The following is a 27,084-nucleotide window of genomic DNA, read 5'->3' on the forward strand; positions in this document are numbered from 1 at the left end:
GGAAGCAGACAGGCCTCCTGCCCAAACAGGAGAAGTAACAGCTTGCTTCCCACTAGGACAGCTGCTTTTTAATCTTGCTGGGAAAAGTCACTTGTCTACACCAACTTGCCACAGCGATCTGAGAGTAAATCATCTTTCTATAATAAACCAGTGTATAACCTTGACTCTTGTACTTGTTACCCGATACCCAAACAGGCTTCTCAAAATCAATCAATCAAACGTTTCTTAACATTTTAAGAGAATTTTATCTCAATTAAAAAAAACAATTCAAGAAAAAGTCTGAGGCACAGAAGCTTGTGTTATCTGGAAAGACCACCAATTAAAAAAAAAAAGAAAGAGAGAAAAACCTTCACAAACACAACAATAATAGTATTGGCTCAGGAAAATAGGTTCAAGGACAGAGCAGATGCTTCACACATGGGCGGCTCACGTTTGAACCCAGTACTGCCAGTGACCTGTAGGCACGGCCAGCTGTGCTCCACCGGCCGGCCAGGGGAGGTAGAGCGGACACGCAGCTCAGCACACTCTAGACTGGGCAGCAGCACAGACTGTGAGCGGCACACGGCAGTTAGAGCGTGGAGCCAGGGCCAGGGCTCACGAGCCTCACGGGCAGACCGTTCAACCAACAGTCATGTGCACTGGGTCCTGTCATTTCTGTGCCCTTCCATGGAAAGTTCAGGGGTAGCAAAAAGGAGGCATCAGAAGTGGGTTATTAAAGACTCAAAGACAAACAAAGGGAGGTCATTTCTGTCCCCAGAGAAGAAAAGGCCACGCATGCGCCCGGGCCGGGAAGATGAGCCCGAGCATCTCGGTGGTCAGTGCCTTCCCACACGGGCTGTCCCCATCAGCTGGGACGCTGCTGCCCCGGGAGCGCCGCCCCGCTTACCGTTTGGCTTTCAGCACGTGCAGGACAGCTCTCAGGAATAGCTCATCAAACTCCAGCTGCAGTTTGGCCATGGAGAAGGGGGGTTGTGCAGCCGATCCCAGGCTGTGGCTGCGGCTCGCATACTGTGCCCAATGGTCACTCACATAGCCGAGGGTCATCCTGGGCATAAGGAAAGGCAAGAGGACTTTTCGTCCCTGCACTGCATCCCAGCACCTTTGCAGCGCATCTGACGCATGAGCATCCACTCAGCATGTGCTTACGGAGCACCTCCTCCCGCCCGGGGTGGGAAGGGAATCCAGCAGGATTGGGAGTCAACTCTCCCCTCCTGGAACCTCCATTATACTGGACAAGATGCAAATTCAGTTACAATGCAGCCTGTCCCGGGGTGAAGGGACCTGGAGAAATACACAGCAGCAGCAGGAGAGGGGAGCACTTCACTGGTACGTCCCAGGTGGGTGGGGAGGAAGCAGAGGACTGGTCATGTGCAAGCAAGGCCTCCCAGAGGAGATGCCTGCGGCCCCTCCAGAAGGATCCCTGTTTTCACCTAGAGTGACAGAACACAGTGTCCTGGACAGAGGAGTGGCCAGAGCCAACTCCCAGCTGAGAGGGACACCAGCTGCGTGAGACCGTGCAGGAGGGACAGGACACAGGCACACATAGGTACCACCAAAGAGGCAGGCAGTAGGTGAGAGGCGACTAAGACGAGCTTCCACAGTGAGTCTCAAATGGAGGACACAGTGTCACAGCAATGGACTCGCCTGTCTTAGTGACACACAGCAAATGTCTTCAGAAGCCAGAGCTTCTTTGGTTTGATGAGAGAAGCTATTTTGAAAGGAGGGATGACAGAGCTGGTGGTCAGACTAGATGAGGGCTGCCAAAGAGAAATGTCAAGGGGAGACAAGGGGCCATGGCCTGAGAACACAATGGCAATGCAGGGAAATGCAGAAACGCAGAGGGCACAGGTGGGAGACGGCAAGAGAGATTTAAAACTCCTGAGGAGGAGATAGAGAAGTGGCAGCTGGATACACAGCATCTGAGAGAATTAAGGTCTCAGAACTATGATCATGTTTATTTGATAAAGAGAGAAGAATGCGGGTCAGAGAGAGTCCAGGGCTGAGGCGCTTGCCTTACAAGCAGCTGAGTCAGGTTCAATCTCTGGCCCCACAGGAGGTTCTCTGAGTGTCTGGAGTGATCCCTGAGCTCAGAGTCAGGAGTAAACCCTGAGTCACAATCAAAAATCACACACACAAACAAAAAAACAAAACTCAGCAAAACTGAAGTGAAGGTGGGGGGAGGGGGGGAAGAGAGAGAGAGACAGAAACAGAGAGAGAGAGGGAGAGAGAGAGAGAGGCAGGGGAGCAGGGCAGAGAGTATAGCAGGTAAGAGCAGCAGGTGAGGCACTGGCCTTGCACGTGGCTAGAGTAGCTGTAACCCTAGTTGAGTCTCCAACACCACATAAGGTCCCTTGAACACCACCAAGGGTCACTCCTGAGCACTGCCAGGGATGGCCCCAAAACCAGAAAATAAAGAACAAATAAGAGCAAAAGCAAAAGAGGAGGCAAAAGAGCTACTGCCAGTTTCTGTGACAAATCCCAGGCAGAAGCTCAGAGAGAGAAGGGGAAAGAGCCACATTTCCATAACCCCCTTTTCTCAGGTCAGATTCAAAGCAGGTGTGGCTTTGAGGATCCTGGCTCTAAGTTCAGTTACCGAATAACCCACGTAAAGAGTGGTGAGATAATTACCTAAATACCCTGGCTGGAAGAGCTCATAAAATCCCTACCTGGCAGATAGTAGGGGGGAAGAAATGTCTCACTTTTATGAAAAATAAGACCTGAGGTCAATACCAAAATGCCTGTCACATCCATTATGTGGCAAGAGTGTCTGACCACAGCACAGAGAAAAAGGCGTACACCAGCAGCATTACCTGATCATATACCCGATGCGCTTCACAAACTGTCGGTAGCGAGCTCTATTAAAGGTTTCCAAGCCCACAGCCAGAAGTTCCACTAACGAGTTGGCAAAGGCAAACATTTTCATCATCTCCTGAGGTCTTGTCGTCTCAGGTAAATAATCACCTAGACGTGAATCCAAGAAAAAAAGAAAAAGAGAAAAAAAAAAACACAAAAGGATGAGATTATTATGGGAAAAATCCTGATGGGTGAGAGCAAGAGACAGACTCCAGGGAGGAAATCGACTCAAGATGAAGAAATAGAGAAACAACCACCCCATAACTCTAGTTCCTATGACAATGTGCATGAAAGTCAGCACAAAATTACAATTTATTCAAGCACAGTCACATAAGTGAGCTTGTCTTTTAGTGCCTTTACGCACTAAACAGGAAATGTCAGTCAGTGAAGCAGAAAGGAAGGAAACATCAGTGAGGTGAGGCAGCAGCTGTCGTGTGGGCATGAGGGTAGCTGAACATGGCTGGAGCTGCAAGACCTTATAGAGAAGTGGACACTAGCGCCTTCCACCATAAAAATGAGTTACCTTTGGCTTCAAACCCAAGAAGATGCTGGAAGAGTTCTTGGAATGGGAACTGGGACAAGAGGGTAACGAGGTCATCCTCATTCAGGAGGATCCAACTGGCTTCAGGGTCTTCATCCTAAGGGAAAAGATGCAAAAACACAGTCAGATGATGGTTTACCGTGATGTGACAGTTTTGGAGTCACAACATCACAGGCCTCACTGGTGCCTCTGTGGTACTGTCACGCATCTTCAAGGGCTTCTCCTCCAGGACCACCAAGTGTCTTAAGAAACTGAATTCTGGGGGCTGGAATGATAGCACAGCAAGTGGGGCGTTTGCCTTATGCACAGTTGACACCGGTTCAATTCCCAGCATCCCATATGGTCCCCAGAGCACCGCCAGGAGTAATTCCTGAATGCAGAGCCAGGAGTAACCCTTGAGCATCGCCGGGTGTGACTCAAAAAGGAAATAAATAAATAAATAAATAAATAAATAAATAAATAAATAAATAAATTCTGATCCTTGTATTCTTGCCAAAGAGAACCACCTTCAACCTTTGTATTCTTGCCAAAGAGAACCACCTTCAACCTTTGTATTCTTGCCAAAGAGAACCACCTTCAACCTTTCAAAAAAGAAAATCTAAAGTGATATACATGATAACCTTTCACTAACACTGCAAACCAAGTGCACAAAATGGGGACAGAGAGAGAACTGAAAGAAAAAGAAGGAAAAAAAAAAGTGTCTGCCATAGGCTGAGAGGAAGTGTGTGTTGGGAGGGATACTAGAGACATTGGTGGTGGAAACTTACACTGGTGAAGGGATGGGTGCTGGAACATTGTATGACTGAAACCCAGTCATGAATAACTTTGAAACTGTATATTTTACAGTGACTACATTTTTTTTTAATCTGGGTAAAAAAATTCTGAGAATTAAGGCAAAACCTTGGTAGGTTCTAGTTCTTAATAACGAAGACAGCTACAGGTAAGCTCTCAAACCCAGGAATGTCACTGAATGAAAATCCTCAAGGCAAGAGATGGCTCCCAGCTGGAGCCCCACACTGGATCCTAGGACCACGTGCTCCTCTGAGCACTGCCCCAGGCTCCAAACTCCCTGGCTGAACAGGAAGGTCTTTGAGAGGCAGCCAGAAGAGTTAACGCACTAGAACCAAGAGCCCAAAGGTATCGGCCCTTCCCACTTTGCACACAGAAAACTAGAAAGCACCCTCTGGAAATCTAACACCTTCAAGCCAACAAACAGAAAGTGCCCCCTAATTGCCTGGCTACCAGCCCAAGCACAGCATCCTGGGGGGAGCCCCAATCCCCCTCCAATCCCTCTAATACTAAATCGCTGCAGGACCAGGACAAATTTGTGCCTCATGCTTTACCTCTAAAATGAGGATCATAAAGGCACTTGCCTCCTGGGGCTGTTGGGAAACCCAACAAGGTAAGATGTGAAAAGTGCGCTAGGGAGACAGAGCAAAGGACTGGAATTCCCACTTGGCACACACGGGAGGCTTGGGGCTGGCTCCCAACACTAAATGGACCACCAGGAACAATTCCCAGCACTGAGCCCCTGAGCACTGCTGTCTGTGTCTCTCTCACACACACACAGATACAATAAGTGCTCCAACGACACCCGACCCAAACCAAGAGCTCAGAAACAATTCGAGAAAACAACTCTGACAGCACAAGTTACCTCTTCTCCTCCCTCATCGACGAGCGTCCAGGTCCCAGAGGCAGGCCCCGAGGATGATGGCTTCCCGTCGCAGGGTCTCATGTGGCACAGGAACTCCGCTCGGTTTCTGAAGGACAAAGGGAACCAGTCACACGGGCACTGAGAGGCAACAGGGGCCCCAGGGTCTCCACCCAGGCCGCTTCTGAGCCAAACCCCAACCTGACGTCTGTCCACAAGGAACAAGTATGGGCTCCCGAACTCAGAGAGACCACATAGCTCCCACGTTCGGGTGCCGAGCCCAGGGCCACTCGTTAAGTGCAGGAACATAACGAGTCACTGCAGGAAGGCACCAATTATGGGTGCAGATTCTGGGCACACAGTGGGGCCTCAAAAGCAGTGACCGCTATCACTCCAAGCTTGTCGCTTGTCACTCCAAAGACTATGGAGTACTGCTTGCTGAACCACCACAGTCCATACGCTAACTCAAAAACCAGGCAGAGAACACAGAGGCCAACTGGGGGCAAAAAATGAAGAAATCTAAGTGTGAAACATTTTTAACTCAGATCCTGTCTGCCACACAGAGGAGCAGTCCCACTGGGTCTGGCTGGGTCTGAAGAGGTTGTGCTGTTAGACCCCAACCCAAGGCACAGTGCTCTGCCCCTTCCTTTCCGGTCTGATCCTGAGAATGGGCCCATGCCTTCCTTCCACCAGAACTCTCCCACCACTTCAGGCTCTGCAGCTCTGGTGCTACCGGCCAGCCTAAGAAGTTCCAGTCCTAAGGGGCATGCTGCCCACTGGCCTCGATCACCTGTCTAGACTCACCATGTGCCTATAAGACCCTCAAATTGTCTCCTTACTGAACAGCTCTCATTTTATCCTATCTCTTGGGGCTACCCACATCCTCTCAGCCACTGTGAATCAGAATTTATGTCAAATCTAGAGCCTTTCAAACTTTTTCCACTCATAACCCCGTTTTGCCCAAGAAATTTTTACGGGACCCTCGGTATACAAAATAGGTATAAAAACCATTCACTGATAAATCACACATTTCTTTTTGTGACCACATTCAGTTCCATGACCCCACGTGGGGTGAGGACCCAGAGTTGAAGATGCCAAACTCTAAACTTTCCCACAATGCCTGTCCCAGCCAGCCGTTTTACCCTACCCAGGAAGGAACCTTTAAGGGCCCCCTTTCTGTTCCTATCCCATGCCCCCATTCCAGGCTCACAGCAGGCTTTCAGGTCCAAGAGTATGTGGCCGGGACATTGTCATCAAGGTAACTCAGATGCAAGCCTCTGCCTCTCTCCTGGGTGCAGGACGTGCCCTCCTGAAGTGGCGTGAGGGACATAGCCCAGAGAGCTGAGGGCTGCCAACGCCGTTCATTTTCCTCAGCATCCTCAAATACAACTCTGAGCCTCATTTAAAAACCCACTGTTGCTAAAAACCACAGCATCCTGCTGATTTCTGTCTCAGTGTCAATATCACACTACGGCCTCACTCAGGCCAAACCCTCTCGTCTTGACTGTCTTGGCCTTTACTTTGGAGCATCACTCTTCTCCCACAGGGGGCTCACCCTTTTTGTCTCCTACTGAAATCGGTTCCATTCTTCAAGGCCAGCTCAGCACTGGGACCCTGCCTGATGATTCCACTCTACTCTAGTGTCTCTTCATTCTATAGCAGCAGACACAGCTGCACAAGTGAGTCCTTTAAACCTTAAATGTTCAAGATGCTCCTACCTCCACTGCTAAGAAAATCTCTTCCTTCTATGGAACAGAGGATCATCTGCCTCCCCACGGCACCATTCACAAGGGCACATATAGGAGAAGATGCAACCCCACTAAAAAGGGGATAATTGCTTAAGGTGTCAGAACTTCACAGGGTCACTTGGGGGCAGAGGGAAGAAAGCCCAATAAAATATGCCGTGTTGAACGACGGAATGCTGGGGCCAGAGAGCTAGTATGGCAGGTAGGGTGCTTGCCTTACACAAGGCAGACCAGGTTCAGTTCCCAGCACTCCATATGGTCCCCTGAACCCCTCCAGACGTGATCTCTGAGCGCAGAGCCAGGAGTAAATCCTGAGCACCGTTAGGTGGGGCCCAAAACAAAACAAAGAAACAATGGAGTGTGAAATGCTGACAATCCCTGAAGCAAGTCCAGAACACTGGGGAGTTCAGGAAGCCAATCATGTGTTAGAAGCATCTTTATGTCTACTTTGCAAAACTCTTCCACACTTACTTGACAGGAGACATTAGCAGGGCAAGGGACTGCATAAAATGAAACACCCCAGATGGGCTATTCAACACTTTGATCTGAAATCAGAAAAGGAAAAGCTTGCTGTAGCCAACCAACAACCCGGGAAGCCACATCTCAGTTCCCCGCCACTCAGAAATGGGGCGCCGTTCTGAGAGCGGAGCAAGAAGTGGCACCTAATCCACAAAAGTGGCTCACAGCTCGGGCATGGGCCACCACGGACTGATCCCACTGTGCTCAGAATTAGAGGCAGCTGAGCAGTCAGTTAACTGTAACAATATGGGGCGAAGGGGAAATATTGCTCTTTTAATCCATAGATAAACTAAATTGAAAAAAAAAAACCAAACTTCTCCTACCAAAAAAAGAGTCAAAACTCTCCCCACGGGAAATACCAAGGCAAGGGCAATGTGGAGAAGGTTCCCTGGGCTGACACTGGCTCCTTGCATCTGTGTGGTGGCCATGAGCAGTGACACCACACCAAGAGCAGGAGACAGGCTCCAAGCCAGGGCCCCTAAAACTTTCTCCACCCGTGACACCTTTTGGTCAGAGAAATACAGTACAGTTGAATAACCCCCAAAACGTCTCAGGTTCATGATGCATTTTATTTTAAATTTATTTTTGGACGCTGCACGTTCAGAAAACTGTTACTGTTGCCAATTCTTCCAAGTTCCCCTTAATGCAACCCCAGATGGGATCGCGATCCCATGTTTAAGAAACAAGCCTCTATACCACACAACCTATAACAGATGACATGATCCCATTATCAGAGACGTGGCCCTCTGACGGTTTCTAGACTGCCTGTGCCATTACAGTGTTGTGGTGCGTCAGTTTAGGAAGCTGTGCTGGGGCTTAGGAAAAACTCCAAGCAAGTCTTCCAAGAGAAAGATGATATACAATTAAATTCTGTTGACTCCACAAAAGCCAGATTAACAACTGTACTCTTACAACTGCATCTTAATTGCATCAAGTGTAAGGGGCAGAATCTCCTGGAAATTACACCCAAATGGCAGAGCCTGGCAAGCTGCCCATGGTGTATTCGATATGCCAAAAACAGTAACAATAATGAGCCTCAGTGCCCTGACCCTAAAAAAAGCCCCCAATAAGGCAGCATTGGGAAGGATGAGTAGCAGAGGCTGCTAATGCTCTTCATGTTCCTGGAGCAAGCAGATGCCATTGGCTACACTAGCACGCGACAGGGACGAATGGAGATGTTACTGGTGCCCGCTTGAGCAAATCAATGAGCAACGGGACGACAGTGACAAAGTAAGGGGCCTATGAAGCTCAGGCATTAAAAACCCCAAAGTCTATATCTGGATAAACTTTAGATATCAACATTTTCAAAACAGCCCTCCTCCTACTGCAACCCCCTCCCCAACTCCCAAAAAAAGGTGGTTTCTTCAGGAGAAAGTGTTTATCAAAATCTCCCCCCTACACTCGTCAATATCAGCGGGACTCTCCCTCGTCATACCTGGATGAAAGGGACAGCCCATTTGCTGACACCAGCCGGGCATCGAAGAATATGGTTCAGAAGGAAGAGGTGGTCTCCGGGAGAGCCGACTTTCTGTAACACTGACACCTGGCGGCAAGGGCCACGCATTTCACCATATAAAAAGAAGAACACATGGAAAGAAGTCACTTAGCTGATGTTTAGATACAAAGCATCTTCGCAAAAAGTAATCAGGTGTGAGTTTACTGTAAATAAAGACAGTATCCATTACAGAGGCCTGCATCTACTATGCCATTTCTCTGCAAACCTAACATATTATCAGGCAAGTCAGATATCACGTATTTGGACCGCTGGAGTCTAGTCTATTCTCAGTTTGCCACGGCTGCTCAGATCCAATGAAGTATCTGTGGAGCCTAAGGCATAATCAAGAACCCTCATATGAATCCAAAACACAGCCCCCTGAGAGCACAGCCCCCTGAGAAATGTAGTCAGGGACAAGGCTCAGCAGTTCAGTCCCCACCTTGCCTGTGTGAAACCCGGACTCAAGCCTGAGACTGACCCCCCCAAAATAAAAGCGAATATAAACAATGAACAAATACTGTCCCCCACACACTGGTATATGCATAACATCTTTTCCCAAATCCTAGCATCTTTCTTTCTGGCTTTAAAAAAGTCAGAAAGATGTTGGGATGACTCCCCCATCCATACACACACACACACACACACACACACTCCCCCACCCATACACACACACACAAAAAAAAAACACACATATATACATACACACACACACACACACACACACACACACACACACACACACACACACACCACCCCCCTCAACAGGAATGACCCCAGAGCAACCACCAAGTGTGGTCTCAGAACAAAAACAAGGAAAAAAAACCATGAGAATATTTAGCTAGGTTGCAATATATATAGTCTGAATACAAATATATATACATGCATATATATATATGTAGTCTGAATACACAGTCTTAAATTTAGAACACTTTCCACATTTCAATTCCTTCTTCTTAAGCTGTCAGGCTGAGACCATTCAGCCTATGGTCTAGCGAAGAGAAAAACACTCTGGGCATAACTGTGGTCAGTGTAACTTAATTCTGTATGTTATGATGTAAGCAAATGTTACAAAAGAAATCATTAAATGAATCAGATGAAGAAACTGCCAAAGAAAAATTCTAAGAAAACAAGTGGCGGGGCTGGAGCAATAGCACAGAGGGTAAGGCATTTGCCTTGCACGCGGCCAACCCAGGTTCGATTTCCAGCATCCCATATGGTCCCCTGAGCACCACCAGGGGCAATTCCTGAGTGCAGAGCCAGGAGTAACCCCTGTGCATTGCCAGGTATGACCCAAAAAAGCAAAAAAAAAAAAAAGAAAAGAAAAGAAAACAAGTGGTAAGACTCCTGTATTCAGGAGACGCAAGGAAGACTATAGTACCCACTCCTGTTCCCTTACCAGTTTCTGCAGCCAGAGAAGAATATCCTCATGGAACTGAGCATCTTCATTAACTCTCCTGGTGAACATGAATAAGACACTGATGCACTCCTTTAACTGATAAAGATCAGAGGGAATGCTTTCCGTCTGCTTGGAAGCTAGAGAGAAAGACAAAATTAAGCAAGTCACATAAAAATGGTGTTTTAGGGGAGAAATTTTAGTGGCTCCACTTAAAAACAACAATAAAATCTCTTTCAAATATTTAATTCAGATAAAATTCTAAAGAAAAATGGTGCACCAAAACACCTGTATATCAAGGTCAAAGAGAGAAAGTATGGTAGGGAGATATCTTTTCTTTCACATGCCCAACCTGAGTCCCTGGCATCAGAGATGGTGCTCCAAGCTCCACAATGCATGATGTCTGACTAAGCACAGGGCCAGGAGTAAGCCCTGAGCACTGCCAGGCATGACCCGCCAAACAAAAAGTCAATAATTAAAATATGAATTTTGACTAAATATGTAAATCAAGAAAGTGCTTTTTAACTTTGCAAAGTATTTCAAAGCAAGAGAAAATTAATTTATTTTTACTTCAAAACTCAGTCGTTCAGCCTAGCCCCAAATCTTGAAGAATTTTTTAATATGGTGGTAATAATAATAATAATAATAATTTTATTATTCTCTCTCCCAGAAATAAAAACCATGACTTAAATATCATAGATGATATTTAATATATCACACAATAAAGGCTGACACAAAATAAAATGAAAAAAATTGGAATACCACACAGAACCTCTGATAAAAGTCTAATAAAATTAAATAGCTGGACAAGCTAAAGTCAAGTGCAAGAGATAGAGGATGAAAAAGTCCTTTGGTCACAAGTTTGGGGATTTAAAAAAGAGACTGGGGCCGGAGCGATAGCACAGCGGGTAAGGTGTTTGCCTTGCACTCGGCCGACATGGGTTCGATCCCCGGCATCCCATATGGTCCCCCAAGCACCGCCAGGAGTAATTCCTGAGTGCAAAGCCAGGAGTAACCCCTGAGCATCGCTGGGTGTGACCCAAAAAGCAAAAAAAAAAAAGAGAGAGAGAGACTGGAGTCAAGCAAGTAAATCAGGGCTGTAAGGCTGTAAGGGATGTTAGTGATAGAGTCCGCTTTAGGGCTTCCGACAGAAGCCCTGGGGCAGGGAGATGCAGCTCTGAATGGGGAGCAGGGCAAGACAACAAACAGAAGCAATCCCCTGTAACACCAACGAGCACACTGAGGCACACCAGCTGGACTGCGCCCCCCTGCTGACTCAGAGAGACAGGCGCCTCCGTTACTCACACACCTTGGCCTTGCTGGTGCACAGCTAGAGCCCGCAGGACAGGCGGACTACTGAGCAGCGAGTAGACGTAGGATTCCACCTGCAGCCTCGAGAGCACGGAAGTGTAGGAGTGCAGGGCCAGCGTCTGGTGCAGGTGCTCCGACTTGGCATCAAACAGCCTCCGCAGCTCCGCCAGCGCGCTCTCATTCATCTCCACTCTCTGGTAGCGATGGTAGCCCGAAACTTTCACTTGATCCGCACAGATGCCCTGGAGGGGGACAGAGGAGTCGAAGGTGAAATCACTTCCTCTTTGAACCCAAACTAATTAGGCCGGCCGAATGTACCATCTTCTAAGCACTCATAAACTACGGTGGAAAGACACCACTACAAGATCAATAAAGTGAGTGAGCGAGCCAGTCAGCGCTGAGGAGTCCAACGCCATTCACAAACGCAGCACAGGTGAAGAGACACCGCGAGGAGTCGAGGAAAGGTGTGAGGAAACACTTCTTTTCCATAAGACTCTCGGAACCATGATCTGACCTTCCACTCTCGGGTGCCGTCCATGACCCGGGGCCCCAGCTTCCAAGGACTATGACTTCTCTTTGTACCCATGCTCAGCATTCCTGATGACACCCCTCTCCTTTCCCACACTGACACCTCCGTCTGTGCTTTTCTGTGTTTTTCTTCTACCCTCTAATACTGCCAACTGTTCCCCGTCCCCCAGATTCCTTCCCATCAAGAGAAGTGCGGGCCTCCCCGTGAATTTCTCCCGATGGTGACCCCAACGTCTAACTCGTCAGAGCTGGTCTTGCCCTCCTCACAAGCTCCCCCAAGCCATGGTGACGTGGCTTCCCCATGGCCTCCCTCTTCACTCTCAAGGTCCCCTCGAATGGCCTCCCCTAGAATTGCATCAGCCACTCCGGACACACCCACCTATTCACCACTCCTGTGTCCTAAACCGAACCGTCATCCAATGGCTGAATGAGACCTGGAGACACGGTCTCCAGGCTCTACCCAGTGCACCTGAGTGTCAGAGCTCACCTGCCAACATTACAAACCAGGGTGCCACACGTACAAAAGAAATACATGAAATCGACCCTTTTACCTTCTCTTGGAGAACTGTGAGACGTGGCGATGCTGAACTGACACAACCCCACAGCATCCTCGAGAACTCAGGAGCAGCCGCTCCTCCACTGGCCCAGGCAGGACTGTACCCAGCGGCCACCCTCCAACTGGGGTGGCCCCGTGCACATAGTAACTCCTAGACAGACCCCGAGAGATCCGGAGGACATTTTGGGGCCATGAGTCAAAATACCTGCACAGACACTTGTTCCTCCTTAAAGTGCCACAGCCGGCTCCGGGCACTCTGGCAGTCAGCGGTGAGCGTGAGCAGCTCCGTTTCCGCACACACACACCGGGATCGGACACCCGGACACACACACACACACACACACACACACACACACACACTGCCCACCCCACCCAGATCCAGACACACACACACACACACACACACACACACACACACACACACACACACACACACACACACACACACACACACACACACACACACACACACACACACACACACACACACACACACACTCTCCCCACCCCACTCCCCCGGGATCCGGACGGCATTTGGGGCCATGAGTCAAAATACCTGCACAGGGGCTGGAGCGATAGCACAGCGGGTAGGGCGTTTGCCTTGCACGCGGCCGACCCGGGTTCGATCCCCAGCATCCCATATGGTCCCCTGAGCACCGCCAGGAGTAACTCCTGAGTGCAAAGCCAGGAGTAACTCCTGTGCATCGCTGGGTGAGACCCAAAAAAAAAAAAGAAAAAAAAAATACCTGCACAGACACTTGCTCCTCCTTGAAGTGCCACAGCCGGCTCCGGGCACTCTGGCAGTCAGCGGTGAGCGTGAGCAGCTCCGTTTCCGCCAGGAGAAGCTGCTTCCGACAGCGCGAGTAGTTCAACAGCAGCTCGTAAAACTCGTGCCGGTCCTGGTGGGCCAGGCCGTCGAACTCCTCCACGTAGGCCTCCACGTTCTCCAGCCACGAGCCAGGCTCGAAGATTTTCAGCTGCTCTTTGGTAAACGGGACAAGGTCTGGCTCCTCCGGGAGCTCCGGGTAGAGTCGCTCGTGACGAAGCGAGGGCTTCCCCGCCACCACCAAGGCTGGCACCTCTGCTACTCCGACAGGCAGTGGGGGGTACAGAGTTTTCACCTTAGGGGTCCGGAAAACATCTTTGGCTTCGAAAGAGCTCTGCAGGCCCACATGGCACGGCACCTCTGAAGGAAGACTCGGGCCCGCTTTCTCTTCTCCCCGGGGCAGAGTTTCTCTGCCTTGTACCTTTTCCACCTCCTGCTGAGCAGATGGAAGACCAGACAGTACGGGGCCTCCAGGAAGCCCACTCTGCGCCAAGCTCTCTTTCTCCATCGCACTGAAGTCCTTGAGGGTCTCTCCTTGGGTTCCAACAGCGAGTCCGGAACTGACCTGTGGCTGGGCTGCATCGTCCCCAACAAAGCCTCTGGCCTCCTCCTCTTTCTGTGGGGTGTCCCTTGTACATACTAGGGACCCTTCATCGCTGAGGGTCAGGGAGGTGAGTGGCACATCGACCAAAGCAAGCTCGCCCTGTGCCTGGGCATCAGGCTGGAGCAGGGAATCAGGCACAGCCTGCAGAGGGGCGCCCGTGCATTCCCACACTGGAGCTGGGCTCTGCCGCTCCCCAGGGGCTGAGGGAAGGGCCACGTCATCAGACTCTTCTCTCTGAAGAGTTTCACATTTCTTCTTTTCCTGAAAATAAGATGTATAGAGAACAATAATGTAACCGATGCGTTGGAGATGAGAAATTATTAAACTGTAGCTAAAACTCTGAGATTTGTTTTGTTTTGAGACCACACCTAGTGGTGCTCAGGACTTACTCCTGGCTCTGGCTCTGTGCTCAGGGATCACTCTTGGAGGGGTTCGGAAAAGCGTATGTGATGCCAGGGATAGAACCAGGATCAGCCGTGTGTGCAGGGCAGGCATATTAATGCCTATACTCTCTCCAACCCCTAAATTCTTTTCATTTAATAAAAGGAATCTAAATTTTCTACCTAAAAGGACTCACTTATTTGACCTCAACGGACACGGATATCCCAGTAACAGCAAAGGGCTGATTCAGGAATAGAGAAGGCATTAATTAGGGCATCCTCCATTCCAAAGAAGGCAGATGTGTCCAAGGAGCTCAGGTCCAACAGGTTGGTCTTCATTGTCACAAACACAAAGATCGGGCAGAAAAAGTTCAAATCGCTTGAGCAATAAGGTTACTATAGCATTCCATGATAGTCCACAGAATCAAATAATTGCCCATGGTAACACAACTGGATAAAGAGCCAAAGGAATGAATAAAAGTCAGAAAGAAGCCCAGTCTTCCTTACGGAAGAATTCTGATTAATAATGGTCACTACAACATGAAACACTTTAAAATCACCGTAAGAAGACCACGTGGCCAGAGGGCAGTGGCAAGAGAACGTTCCCTGCATGCTGGAGGCCCTGGGTCGAAAAATTAGTGAGTTGGCAGAGAAGTAAATGGAACTTAAGAACGTAGAGGCTGAAATATGGAAGATGACTTTTACTTACTCCCTTAATCTGGAGGAGGGTGCTTCGAGCGGGTGTTTACATGTTCACTAGAAGACCACAGGGGGCTGGAACCAACAAGCCAGGCGATAAGATCAAAGGCTCAGCAGCCACACCAACTCCAAGCCACAGGCCACCAAGCCTCCTCTGCAGCCTGGCCCTCGGGCAGGCTTTACCCTCCCTATGTGCCACTATACTACGCACATCCACTGTAAGCTGCCCTAGCAATTTCTAGTTTCCCCCTCCACTAAAACACTAGTCCAGCTACTCCCAAACTAGCATGCTAATGTCCAGGAAAGAGCTTAACCATAGCAGCAGCAAGAGAAGCAACAGAAGGGGTAAAGGAGGAGTGAGACAATCAAGGAAGATTGCAAAGACCTTCCTAGCACCTCCAGGGTGAAGCCACTGCCCAGGCTCACATTTCCCCAGGAACCAAAACTTCTCCTGAATTAGGAGAAAAGAAGGAAGTTCCAGCCAGTAAGGACCAGTGAGGACAAGTGAGGCTTAACTTGAAGTTGCCCCCAGGGAAGGAGGTGAAAGGAGAGGGTGATTGTTTACACAGAGCGGTCACAGAATGAGTACAGCAGTCAAGGAGCTTGCTTTACATGCATGTGGCCAACCCAGGTTTGATCCCTAGCACCCTACAGGATCTCATGAGCCCTGCCAGGAGTGATCCTTCAGTGTAAGCCCGGAGCCCCAAAGGGTGCAGCCCAAAAAGGCCCCCTGAGAACTACTGGGTCTGACCCAACAATAACACAAAAACAATGGAGTCACACCAGGGAAGGTAGGCCTGGCCTGGGCCCACACTAATCCCTGGCAGCGGCAGGGCGGAGTTCTCTGCCTTACTTCCGGAATGTAGGAAGTATGTAGGCCCAGAGTCTCCAGTCTCCGCCCCACTATCATGTGGTCCCAAATACCATCACAAGACTGGTCTCCCTGAAACACTGCCCTGTCCTCGGGATGGAGGTAAACCTCGGTGGCCTTGATGGCTTGGTTATAATCGGGTTCCAGAACAAAATCCTCAATGACCACACTGATCCTTCCGCATATATTCTAGTCAACTTCCTCTTCAAGACTATACAAGGAGGCGTCAGAGTGATAGTACAACAGGGACGGTGTTTGCCTTGCATGTGACCTACCCGGGTTCAATCCCCCGCATCCCATATCGTCCAAGCACCACTAGGAGCAATCCTGAGCACAAAGCCAGGAGTAAACCCTGAGCATCGCTGGGTATGACCCAAAAAGCCAAAAAAGAAAGAAAAAGAAATGAGTACACAAGGAAGTTTCTATTTTCATTTACTTGCTCGCTCGTTTTGTGGGTATGGTTTCACCTGGCAGTGCTCAGGGCTTACTCCTGACTCTGTGCTCAAGAGACCACTCATGTCATGATTGGGGGACCAACTGTGGGGACAAGATTGAGCCCGGGTAAGCCATATGCAAGGCAAGTGCCTTACCCTTGGACTACCTCTCTGACTCCTTAAGGGATTATTTTTAAAGGCAGGCGAGGTTTCCCATTAATATCAGCCTCAGCACTCAGCACAATGCCTGACTCTCAGTAAATAAAAGACCCAGATAGGAGTCCAACCATCCTCTCAGGGCCATTCCACTGGGCCGACGTGGGCAGCCAAGAACGCAATACAAGAGGAAGACTTCACGGCAAGGCATACACCACCTGTACACACCGTTCACAGCACACTCGGGCCACACAGGTGCGGCTCAGGCTCGCCACTAGCCCTGCACTCAGGGATCACTCCGGGTGATGCTGAGGGGGACCATACAGGGTGCTGGGTTGGTCGAGTGCAAGAAGAGCATCCTACCAGCTTTTTTATCTCTCGGCCCCTCATCTCTTGGTCGCTGCCACTTTGGTGTTGTGCTTACCTGGCTTCCCCCTCAGCGGCAATTCACAGGTTTCATCTCTCTGCTGTCCTTCGCTCACACCTAAACCCAGACCCGATTAAAGCCCTGAGAGCACACATACCACGCAGACCAATCCTCGCATACCTTCCTGTTTCTCTCCAAGGGTACCACTCCTGGCAACAATTTTTGAGCTATGAGTAATATGCACCACTATATCAGTACCAGCTCTAGAACACAGTGATTCAATGTTTGTAAATGTTGCTGAATCATCCCCACAATACACCACCGGTTTAAAGGACATTCATGTCCAGAGAAACCTAAGCAGGTCCCTGGCTTTGAATAACTACTGTGTGCTGATGACTCCCCCCCAACTCCATCTTCAGCCTCACACCCTCTCCAAACTCGAGACTCGTACATGACACCAGACGCAACATTTCCGGTTGAATCTCCAATGTCCACGCCTGAACTCCCAACCTGTCCTTGGGAAACCTGCGGCCCTGCCATCCCTGGTCCGTGACTGCTGGCCCTCACACTTCACATCCAAATCACACCAGCAGCTCCCCGGACTCTAATCACTTCCCACCACCCCCGCTCTACCAGCCTGGCCAAGGCACAGTAGCCCTCATGTGTGGATCACTGCACCAGTCTCCTGGACAGGCTCTTAGTTGCCCCTTTATGTCTAGCAAAGTTGGCACACCGGGCCTTCAAGAAAAAGAACGCTAAGGAACCACACCCAGCAGTGCTGGGGAGTTCGAGGGCCCTGTTGCTGCCTGGCCCAGAGGGAGGGGAGGGAAGAAGGGAAAGAGAGGAACCAGGGTGACACCCACGGGTGCTCAGAGGACCACTCAGAGCCAGTGCTCAAATTCAAGGCTTACACATAACCGCCCTATATTATCCTTTCATGCAGGGAAGGGAAGTCTTTCTTCTGCCCAGGGTCATGGGTATATTTCTGTGCGGGGATTGAAGGGGTGGGCCTCACCTGTGCTCCAGACTTATTCCTAGCTCAGTGCTCAGGATCACTGCCAGTGGTACTGGCGGTGGGGTAATCATCTCTCTCTGGCCCAATATCTGTAACTTCACTCGCGGGCCATACCATACAGGGAGATGGGTGGGGCAGCCAGCAAGGAAGATCATGCCTGTCCTATCAAGCACCAGTAGACCCTGTGATTTCCCAGACTTAAACTGCACACAGGCCTAGCTTTAAGGCATAACCCACTCATATTACTCTCTGTTTGAAACTCTGACTCCCTCTTTCACTGAGTAAAAGTCCTTATAATAAAGGTCTACCAGCCTGCTGATCTGACCTCGCCTGACCTTCTGGTTTGCAATTACTCACCCGCTCCTACACGACCCTAACAATACAGCTTCCTCAAAGGACAGGGCTAGACAGGCAGACACAGGCAGATTCTGCCCCAGGTGTCTGGCCAGCTATCCCCTCTGGCCAGCAACACATCTCCAACACGCCCCTGGCCAATGCCCTTCATAACCTGAAGGGCTTTAATTTAATTCAATTTAATTTAATTCAGTAACCACTACCTAAACGCCACCTTTTACCTTTCGCAATGTTTTAAGAAAATTTACTCATATTTAAAGTTCATCTCCCCTTCTCTCCCTGAGCATCCTACCAGCTACCATTGTGCTGACGAGACGCAGGACTGCTGCTGTCTTCAATGCCCTAGAAATCTCCAGGTAAGAGAAGGGCTGCTTATTTATTAGGAGAAACCATTAGTGGATGCCTGCCTGGTTCAACAGTCTCCATCTGTGTAAGCTGTTTCAAATGGTGAGTACCTATATAACTTTGCAATACTGGGAGCAAGTATGTGGCTCAGCGCGGCCATTAACGTCACATCCCTGGACAACCTCCCCCCACACACACACATACACACACACAAATAATAATAATAATAATAATAATACTTGTACAGTTGCTATAACTCTTCATCTCTCACAATACTCCCCAACTGTTCTAACAAGGACATTTTTGAATGAGTTTTTTGTTTTGTCTTTTCTCTCTAGATGTGAGCTCCAGTAATACTTTTTTTCCCCCTTCTATTTATGCCAAGTCCTATTTGTTTCTGGGACATTGTGTATGTCCAATTAGTGTAACAAACGAATGGATCTTAGGAGACAAAAAGGATGGGGTAGCTAGATAACGTGGGGAAGCACCCTCTGACTTGTGAGCACCATAAAGCTTTCTTGGATTAGGTGATACCACCTCTTCCAAATGCTGGAAGAATTGAGTGGAGGCTTTCCGTTTGTTTACTTGAAGGAAGATCATTTCCTGGAGGGTGCTAGGTGCAGGTTTTTTTCTTTCTCTCTTTATGAAAAGGGGTGACAGGCCCATTGTTTTGGGAGCCTCTGATCTAGGGTGAGGAGCAAGGGAAGGGGATTTAAAGGGCCTTTTTCCTGTTTCTTTTATCGCCTCTCTGGAACACACCTCTGTCTGCCCTCAGCAGTTAGGTAGCTCTAGCTACTACGGAGCCGTGGGCATTCCAAATGGAACATTCACCAGAAAGACCCTTTTCACGAGGAGAGACAGTACGGGTAAGGTGTTTGTCTTGCATGTGGCTATCCTGCAAACCTGGTTCAAATGAATCCCTGGAGCACCACCAGGTGTGGCCCCTGAATAAAAGAGCCTGTGGTCCCTGAGGAGCACCAGTACACCCCTCCACACCCCAATCTGCTGCTCTCCACCCAGACATGACCTTCAATAATCAAGGAACCAGAGCCTGGTAGGGTGGAGGATATTCTAGTAGGTGACTCTAAAAGAAAATGTTGTTAGGACTGTCTCTTATGCATCAGGTGACAACCACAATGTAACAATGTGAGGTCATCTATAGCAAGAGGCAGTCCAGGGAATGTAGGTCGGCTGCAGGAAACCAAAAGCATCTGACTATCCACAAGCCCGTGACACGACTCACTTCCTGAACTGGGCCTTGGAACCACTTTATGGCTCTGTAAATAGCTGGCAAGTTACATCCCGTGGGATAAAAGCTCTCATTAATGCAGCCTTCCATGAGCCAGCCCAGACCCCAGCTTCGAAAGAGGAGTTCATTGTCTAGACTGACAGCAGACTTGACTTGCTGTGATCAAAAGCTTCTTCCCCTGGTTTCCTGGTCGGAATCAGGGAAATTTATTAGAATCTGTTTGGGGGCTTACAAAACTTAGACGTGGCCTGCAATACCACACTCAATATTTCATTCGACAGGCACTGTCCAAGCCGTTTTGATGCTGGAACAAGACACGGTCCTCCCAGTCTAAGGAAACAGCCAAGTGGCAAGGCGGGAAATGATGAGGATGAAGACAACCTCCCTCCCCGAGGAACACCTGTGTACTCAGAGTCATCCTGAATGAGCAGCAGTAGGTGAAGGGCCACAGCACAGGAGGTCAGGACAGGAGGAGGAGCTGGGACAGGGGCCCTGAAGCAGAAAAGGACAGATAAGGAGGCAAACCAAAACAGCCACACGGGCAGATCTGAGGCGAGAGAGAGGAGCCGGGTCAGTCCATTGCCAAGAAAAGGGCTGTGCACTGCAGCCTCCAGCCAACAGGAAACCTCTGAAAGGTCTCAAAGAGGAGAGGACCCACTTTCTGCTCACAAAAACAGTTCTTTACGCAGAACCCCAAGAACTCTTTCAATAAGGATGGCGATGGTACTCAGGTGGAAGGAGACAGAAGCCAGACTACTCAACAGGGAAGAGTTGGGGGCGGATCAGACGTGGAGGGTGAGGAAAAGCCTGTGTCAAGACAGGCTCCTGGTTTGGCCACAAATACCTCTGGGATGAAGGCTCCTCCCTAAGTTGCAGCAGTTAAGGCAGAAAAAAAAGATTAGCATATATTTATATTTGTGTAGAAAAATAGTCAAGGATATGCCAATAAAATGAGCAAGTGATTTTTTGATGATAGGTTTGAAAGTCACGACTCTGAATGTTAGAAACCCCGTTCTAAACAAAATAACAGCATTTCTTAACCAGTTGTTTGAAGTTTTATTTCTTTTTGGTGTCACTGGGAAATGAAGCCCCAGACCTGACACATGCAAGGCAAGTGCTCTTCCGTGGAATCACATCCCTGGATGAATTGATCTTTTGGGTCATACCTGGAAGTGCCAGAGTGTGGGGATCAATCCCAGGGCTCCCTCACGTAAATCACATTCTCCAGCCCTCTCAGCCATCCATCTCTAGGCTCCCTGACCATTTCTTTTAAATATTATATTCAGGTGGGATAGCCTGGCAAGCTCCCTGTGGCATATTCGATATGCCAAAAAACAGTAACAACAAGTCTCACAGTGGAGACGTTACTGGTGCCTTCTTGAGCAAATCGATGAACAATGGGAAGACAGTGCTACAGTACTATTATGTTTAGGGACGAGAAAGTGCCTCAAATGTGGAACACATGCTTTCCATGTTTGAGCACCCCAGGACCACTGGGTATGGCCCCGAGGACTAACAAAGAAATAAAGTACTATATAATAATCTATCTTAGAAAAATTTTATATATTGAGAACTGAATTGAGAACTGAAATCTGGAGCTTTAATCTGAATTCTCTCACTAACTAAATGACTTTCAGCTTATCATTTAATTTCTCTGGACTTAATTTCACCTTTCATTGAAATAAAACAAAATGTCCTGGAGATTAAAGAATTAAGGTTCGTCTCTATGGACCCAAAAGATTATAGAGCCAGTAAAGTGCCAGGTGGATCTCAAGCACATATAAGTTCCTCTGAGCATTGTCTAGAGAGACCCATGAGCACCGCCATCCCCTCCCCACACACACAAAAAAAAGGTTCAGCTCCTTGCAGCAAATAATGTAACTACTATAGTCAAGTTGAAGGCCTCTGAGCATGCCTGACCAATAGCTCTTTTCTTCTTCCTCTAAGTAGCCCTTTACTAACCCAATATAATGCAAGCTTTTTTGGGGGGAGGAGGTAGGCTGCACCCAACGGTGCTCAGGGTTTTACTCTTGATTTCATGTATGAATCACTCCTGGTGGTGCTTAGGGAATCAAACTGGGGTTGGCTATGTGCAAGGCAAACTCTTAACCTCTGCACTATCTCTCCACTCCACAATGCAAACTTTTTTCTCTTAAAAAAAAAAAAAAGAAAAAAATTTCTGGGAGAGCCAGAAAGATAGGACAGCAAGTAAAGTTCTTGCCTTGCACACAGTTGACCTGGGTTCAATCTCTGGCCCTCCAGGAGTGATTCCTGATTGCAGAGCCAGGAGTTGCCTGAGTACTGCCACATGTAGCCCAAAAAAAAGAGAAAAAAAAAAATCTGGGAATTAGAGCAATAGTCACCTGGCTGAGTAAATGTATTGCACATGGGAGGCACCATATGTCACCCCAAGCAGCACACAGTGTGACCAAAAATAATAATAATAATTAAAATACTGAAATTAGATAGTGAGGAGGTTCTGGTGTGTCCTCCCCAAAGTATGCCACTTTTGCACATCACAGTCTTTTGAACTGAAGGCAATGGAGGCTCGGCAGCCTCAGGGGAAACTTTACCACAGTGTAACTATGGAGAACAGGGGTTTCCAACACTTTGTTGTTGTTGCCACGCCCGGTGGTGTTCAGGTCTTAGTCCTGGCTCCTTGCTCAGCGGTCAATCTGGTGATGCTCAGGAAACGTACGTGGAGCCAGGGACCAAGCAAGGGTCAGCTGACAGCAATGCAAACACCCTATCTATTGTACTATCTCTTTTGCCCCTGTTTTCAACATTTTTATGTCAGTGAAATCTTTCAACTGATTTTCAGTCAGTTGAAAATCACTGGCCAAGAACTGAGGAGCAGGTGAGAGTGCTATTACTAAAAATAACCAATAACCAACCATTAATCATGTAAATCATCCTCCTGTGAAGCTCCATGCCCACCCTGTTCCACTCTTCAACTCAGAATGGCTCATGTACCTCATTTTACCTTTTCTTTCTCATGCCCCCCCCCCATGGCTCCCTATACAGAGAAATGAATTAAATTGGGTTTCATCTCCCACTAATCTACCTGCTCTAATACAATTATCCAAGGAGCCTGAAAAACAAGAAGGCTTGGGGAAAATGTTCCCTCCTCCCTGATGGTTGTTGCAAAGGACTTTGTGCCCCAAAGAGTGTGCCCTCCCTGCCCCAGTACACTCCCTCGGACTTCTTTTAAACGCATCATAATGAAAGAGAGCCGCATAGAGTCAAAGCAGCTCATTAAGCACAGTGTCTTTGAACCTGAGGCTCCCATTTCAACCTTGTTCCCAAGAGAAAATCACATTTTAGTATCCTTTTTTTAAGCTACATCTGCTTTGGGACACTACCCACTTAAAGGGCAGGGCATTTTCTGTGCTTGTCATACCGCATTATCTCCTGAAAGTACATTTCTGCTTCAGTCAAGCCAAAATGATCTAGGTCCAGTCATCCTAAGGTAGCGCTGAATCTGTTCACATAAAACAAATATCACTTCAGAAAATGTATAGAAACAAAATAACCAAATCATACGTAGGAAATAAAGCAGGGGGGGCTGGAAAGACAGCACAGTGGGTAAGGCTCTTGCCTTGCAAAAGGCTGATCCAGGTTTGATCCCCACCAACCCACATGGTCCCCTAAGCATCACTAGGTGTGATTCCTGAGTGCAGAGCCAGAAATCAGCCCTGAGCATCATTGGATGTAACTTTAGAACCAAAAACCAAAACCAACAACAACAAAGGAAACAGAGAAAATCCATTCTGTCTATAGTATAAACCCCAACAAGTTTAATTTTTGAACATTCATGTCCCATCATAAATGACCAGAATAATAAGAAATAAATAGTGGCAGCACTGTGAGTCCCGTGAATGACCTAGCCCTACAGTCTTACGTTCCAGCTGAAGGGAATAAAGCTTGACACCCCCAAATGTGTCATTAGAATAAGAATTCTAGGGGCTGCAGCAATAGCACCTCAGGGAGGGTGTTTGCCTTGCACGCAGCTGACCCGGGTTCGATTCCCAGCATCCAATATGATCCCCTGAGAACCGCCAGGAGTAATTCCTGAGTGCATGAACCAGGAGTACCAGGAGTAACCCCTGTGCATTGCTGGGTGTGACCCAAAAAAGCAAAAAAAAAAAAAAGAGAGAGAGAAAAAGAAGAAGAATTCTACTTCACAGGAGGGGTGTAAGCCAGACAGAGGCTGTCCTTTTCTAGGGGATATTTCCAGCTGACCCCCCCAACAACAAGGATTTGATCCTGAACTGTGAGGAGCCATCCATGGATTTTCTTGTAAACGGATGACACAGACTACAATATCAATAAATATAGTACAGTACCATAAAAATATTTTTCTCATCCTTATGATCTGTCCACCACAATCCATTTTCTCTAGCTTAAGAATTCAGGATATGAAGCAGTTAACATACAAAGGTACGCTAATCAACTGTTATCTGTCAACAGCAGATGATGAAGTTGTGGCAAGCCAATAGTTGTAAGTAGGGGCTAGAGCACTCGGATACCCCATACGGTTACCTAAGCCCTGCTAGGAGTGATCCCTGAGCAGAGCCAGGAGTAAGCCCTAAATATCACCGGGTGTGGCCCAAAACACAAACAAATAAAAAAAACAGTCAAAAAAAGAGGAAGGAGGAAATAACACCGGCCCCTATAAGGATCAAGAGTACCTGTACAAGTGTATGTAGGGGCATCTTCCACGCTAAACCAGGAAAACAAAATCTTTATTTTTTTCCACTTGTTACCTGGAATACGAGATCCCTTTAACTGTTATTAAAGGAAAGAACAGTAACTAAAAGGGGGGTTTGGTATACTGGGGATACTGGTGGTGGGGAATGTGCACTGGTGGAGTGGGTGTTTGATCATCATGATAGTAACTCAAACATGAAAGTTTGTAACTGTATCTCACGGAAATTCAATATAATAAAATTTAAAAAGAATAGCAACGAAATACTGTGTAACAGCCACGCACTCATTTACCCCTTCCCTGGAAATTTCCTAGAAATGACCCCTTCCCCCCTCATTCCCAACTCCTTTAGTCAGCTTTTTTTTTTTTCCGACAGCTGCTGGTATAAAGGGGATAAAATGCCTAAAAACTGGCATTTCAGCAAGTTACTCAATGTCACTGGGTCTCTCGTACGGAGACCAGAGTAACCCAAGTCATTATCGCTGGGGTGGGGTTTGCTTCACCCCTCTCAACCTATATTCCAATTCAGAGGCGGGCCTGGAAGAAAGAAGAGGGGCTGGGGGAGGGGCTCTGCCCTCCGCTCCCCCCGAGTTCCACACACACACACACGCAGGTCTCCCTCAAGATGAACCCGACACGGTTCCCGGGCGCAGGAGGGGTTCCCCTCAAGTGTGACCGGCGACCCCGAAGAGTCCAGAACGCGGCCGGCAAGAGAAACCAAAGAGGGAGAAGGGGGAAGGGGGGACAAAACAAAACAAAACAAAAAAAAAAAAAACCGGGCCGGCTGCGCGAACGGGCCCGGGCTGCGTGAGGGGGGATCGGAGGCACCGGGCTGGGGTCACGGGACAGAGATGCCGAGAGCGGGGAACGAGACGTAGGGAGCCGGGGGCGCGCGCCCGTCGCGGGGTCCGCGCGCCCGGAGACATCCTCACCTTGACTTTGGTCCGGCTGCCCTTGCCCTTGGTCCGGCGCTGGGGTCTCACCGCCTCGGCCATAGAGCCGCCGACGGCGCGGTCGCCGTTTGTTTTTGTCAAAACCCTGCGCGTCCCGGCGCCTGCCGAGTTCCGGCCTCGGCTGTCACGTGAGCGAATCTGACCACTCCCCGACGAGGGGCGGCCTCCCCGGCTGCTACGGGCCGCGGTGGGGGACAAACTACCGCAACAGGCCTTTTCATTGGCTGATACGGTTCAGGTTCCACCCCTTGACCCAGACGCGGGGCTCCAAGCTCCGCCTGGCTCTGAGTCCTCCCGGACTGCGAATTTGTGGGTTAGCAGGTTGCGCCTGGCTCCCCATTCTCCTGACTCACACAGTCTGGGCCCTTCCCCCTTTTGAGTGCGTTCGCACCCTTAACCCACGTTGGCTCCCAGGAGTCGGGGGAGAGATGCTTGTCAGTCTTAGATAATCGCGTCCAAGGAACCTAAATGTCTCCTCCGAGCTCAAAGAGTGTCTATCGAGAGGGGCACTTTTGTTTCCTCCTTTGTAGAAAGGGTGAAGATGCTCGAAGATGAAAACGGACGAATGAAAGCGGCCGGGTAGCCGCAAAGTAAAGTCTCTTTCTCGTTACATAATCCCGGCTGAAACGCGCAAAACCAAAACAGCAACAGATAAGGCGCCTCAGTGTCTTGGGGTGGGGGAAGGGGGAGTTTGTTTGCTGCTTTGTTTTTACATTCCTTGTTTCATTTGGAAATTGAAGGTGTGAACGACGTGGTTCTTTATCGCTTTCCTAGCTCTACAATTTCTCTTCAAGCACTCATAGCTCCTAAAATCCTTTTTCATTTGCTTGCTTCTGTTTCTGTCCATCTGGCTAGGCTGTGTCCACGGATAAAACACAAATCGCCTAAAGTGAAACAATAGCATTGATTAGGGGTCCTGGATCTGTAAATCAAGGAGTACAATTTCAAGAAACATCCTATGTTGTGTGTTCACTGGGGTCTTTGTGAATGGAACTTTTTAGAGACAAAAAGAAGGGGGCGGGGTGGATGGAGAAGAAAGGGAAGGAGGATGGGATTGCAGAAGTTGTTTATCAAGAATTGGGGTTGGTTTTACATAATCCCTAAAATTTATTGACTTTTGGTCAGCATAACCTTGCTTAACTATGAAGAGGAGAGAAAGAAAGATATCTTTGTCCAATCCTTGGGGGGTCTTACCTACCTAGAACCTGGTTCTTACCACTCAGTAAATAGTTTTTATGTATTTTGTTTGGGGGCCATACCCACTGGCATTTGGCAGGGAGAGAGGAACCAGTAGTGCTGCAATCAAATCTAGGGTTCCCACATGTAAACCATGAACTTCTGTTCTTTAAACTGTCCTTTCTGCAGCCCAGTAAGTTCTTAAAAGTTGAAAGTTTAGTTACGATGAAGTTTCAGATGCAAGATTGTGTTCTTTCGTCTGTCCAGATCTTTCTCCCTCGGTAAAAGATCTGCAAGGACAGAGGTCCTTGGTTTTGTTGGTCGGCAGGGAGCAGTGGGGTTCTCCCAAGCAGTT

General features: G+C 48.5%; 1 protein-coding gene across 1 annotated transcript in view; it reads right to left on the minus strand.

Annotated features, from left to right (window-relative positions):
* EPG5 (ectopic P-granules 5 autophagy tethering factor) overlaps positions 1 to 25,661 on the minus strand; it is a 92,841-nt gene extending 67,180 nt beyond the window's left edge. The window contains exons 1-10 of the mRNA XM_055126474.1: positions 25,533 to 25,661; positions 13,339 to 14,283; positions 11,507 to 11,750; positions 10,201 to 10,337; positions 8,745 to 8,852; positions 7,262 to 7,335; positions 5,049 to 5,154; positions 3,377 to 3,491; positions 2,811 to 2,961; positions 887 to 1,045 (exon numbers count right to left, since the gene is read on the minus strand). Of these exons, the coding sequence (XP_054982449.1) occupies positions 887 to 1,045; positions 2,811 to 2,961; positions 3,377 to 3,491; positions 5,049 to 5,154; positions 7,262 to 7,335; positions 8,745 to 8,852; positions 10,201 to 10,337; positions 11,507 to 11,750; positions 13,339 to 14,283; positions 25,533 to 25,595 (2,102 nt within the window). The 5' untranslated portion in view covers positions 25,596 to 25,661. The remainder of the gene's footprint in view (positions 1 to 886; positions 1,046 to 2,810; positions 2,962 to 3,376; positions 3,492 to 5,048; positions 5,155 to 7,261; positions 7,336 to 8,744; positions 8,853 to 10,200; positions 10,338 to 11,506; positions 11,751 to 13,338; positions 14,284 to 25,532) is intronic.
* Positions 25,662 to 27,084: the final 1,423 nt, after the last annotated feature.

Source organism: Sorex araneus, chromosome 2 (genome assembly GCF_027595985.1).
Source record: "Sorex araneus isolate mSorAra2 chromosome 2, mSorAra2.pri, whole genome shotgun sequence".
Classification (NCBI taxonomy): Eukaryota; Metazoa; Chordata; class Mammalia; order Eulipotyphla; family Soricidae; genus Sorex; species Sorex araneus.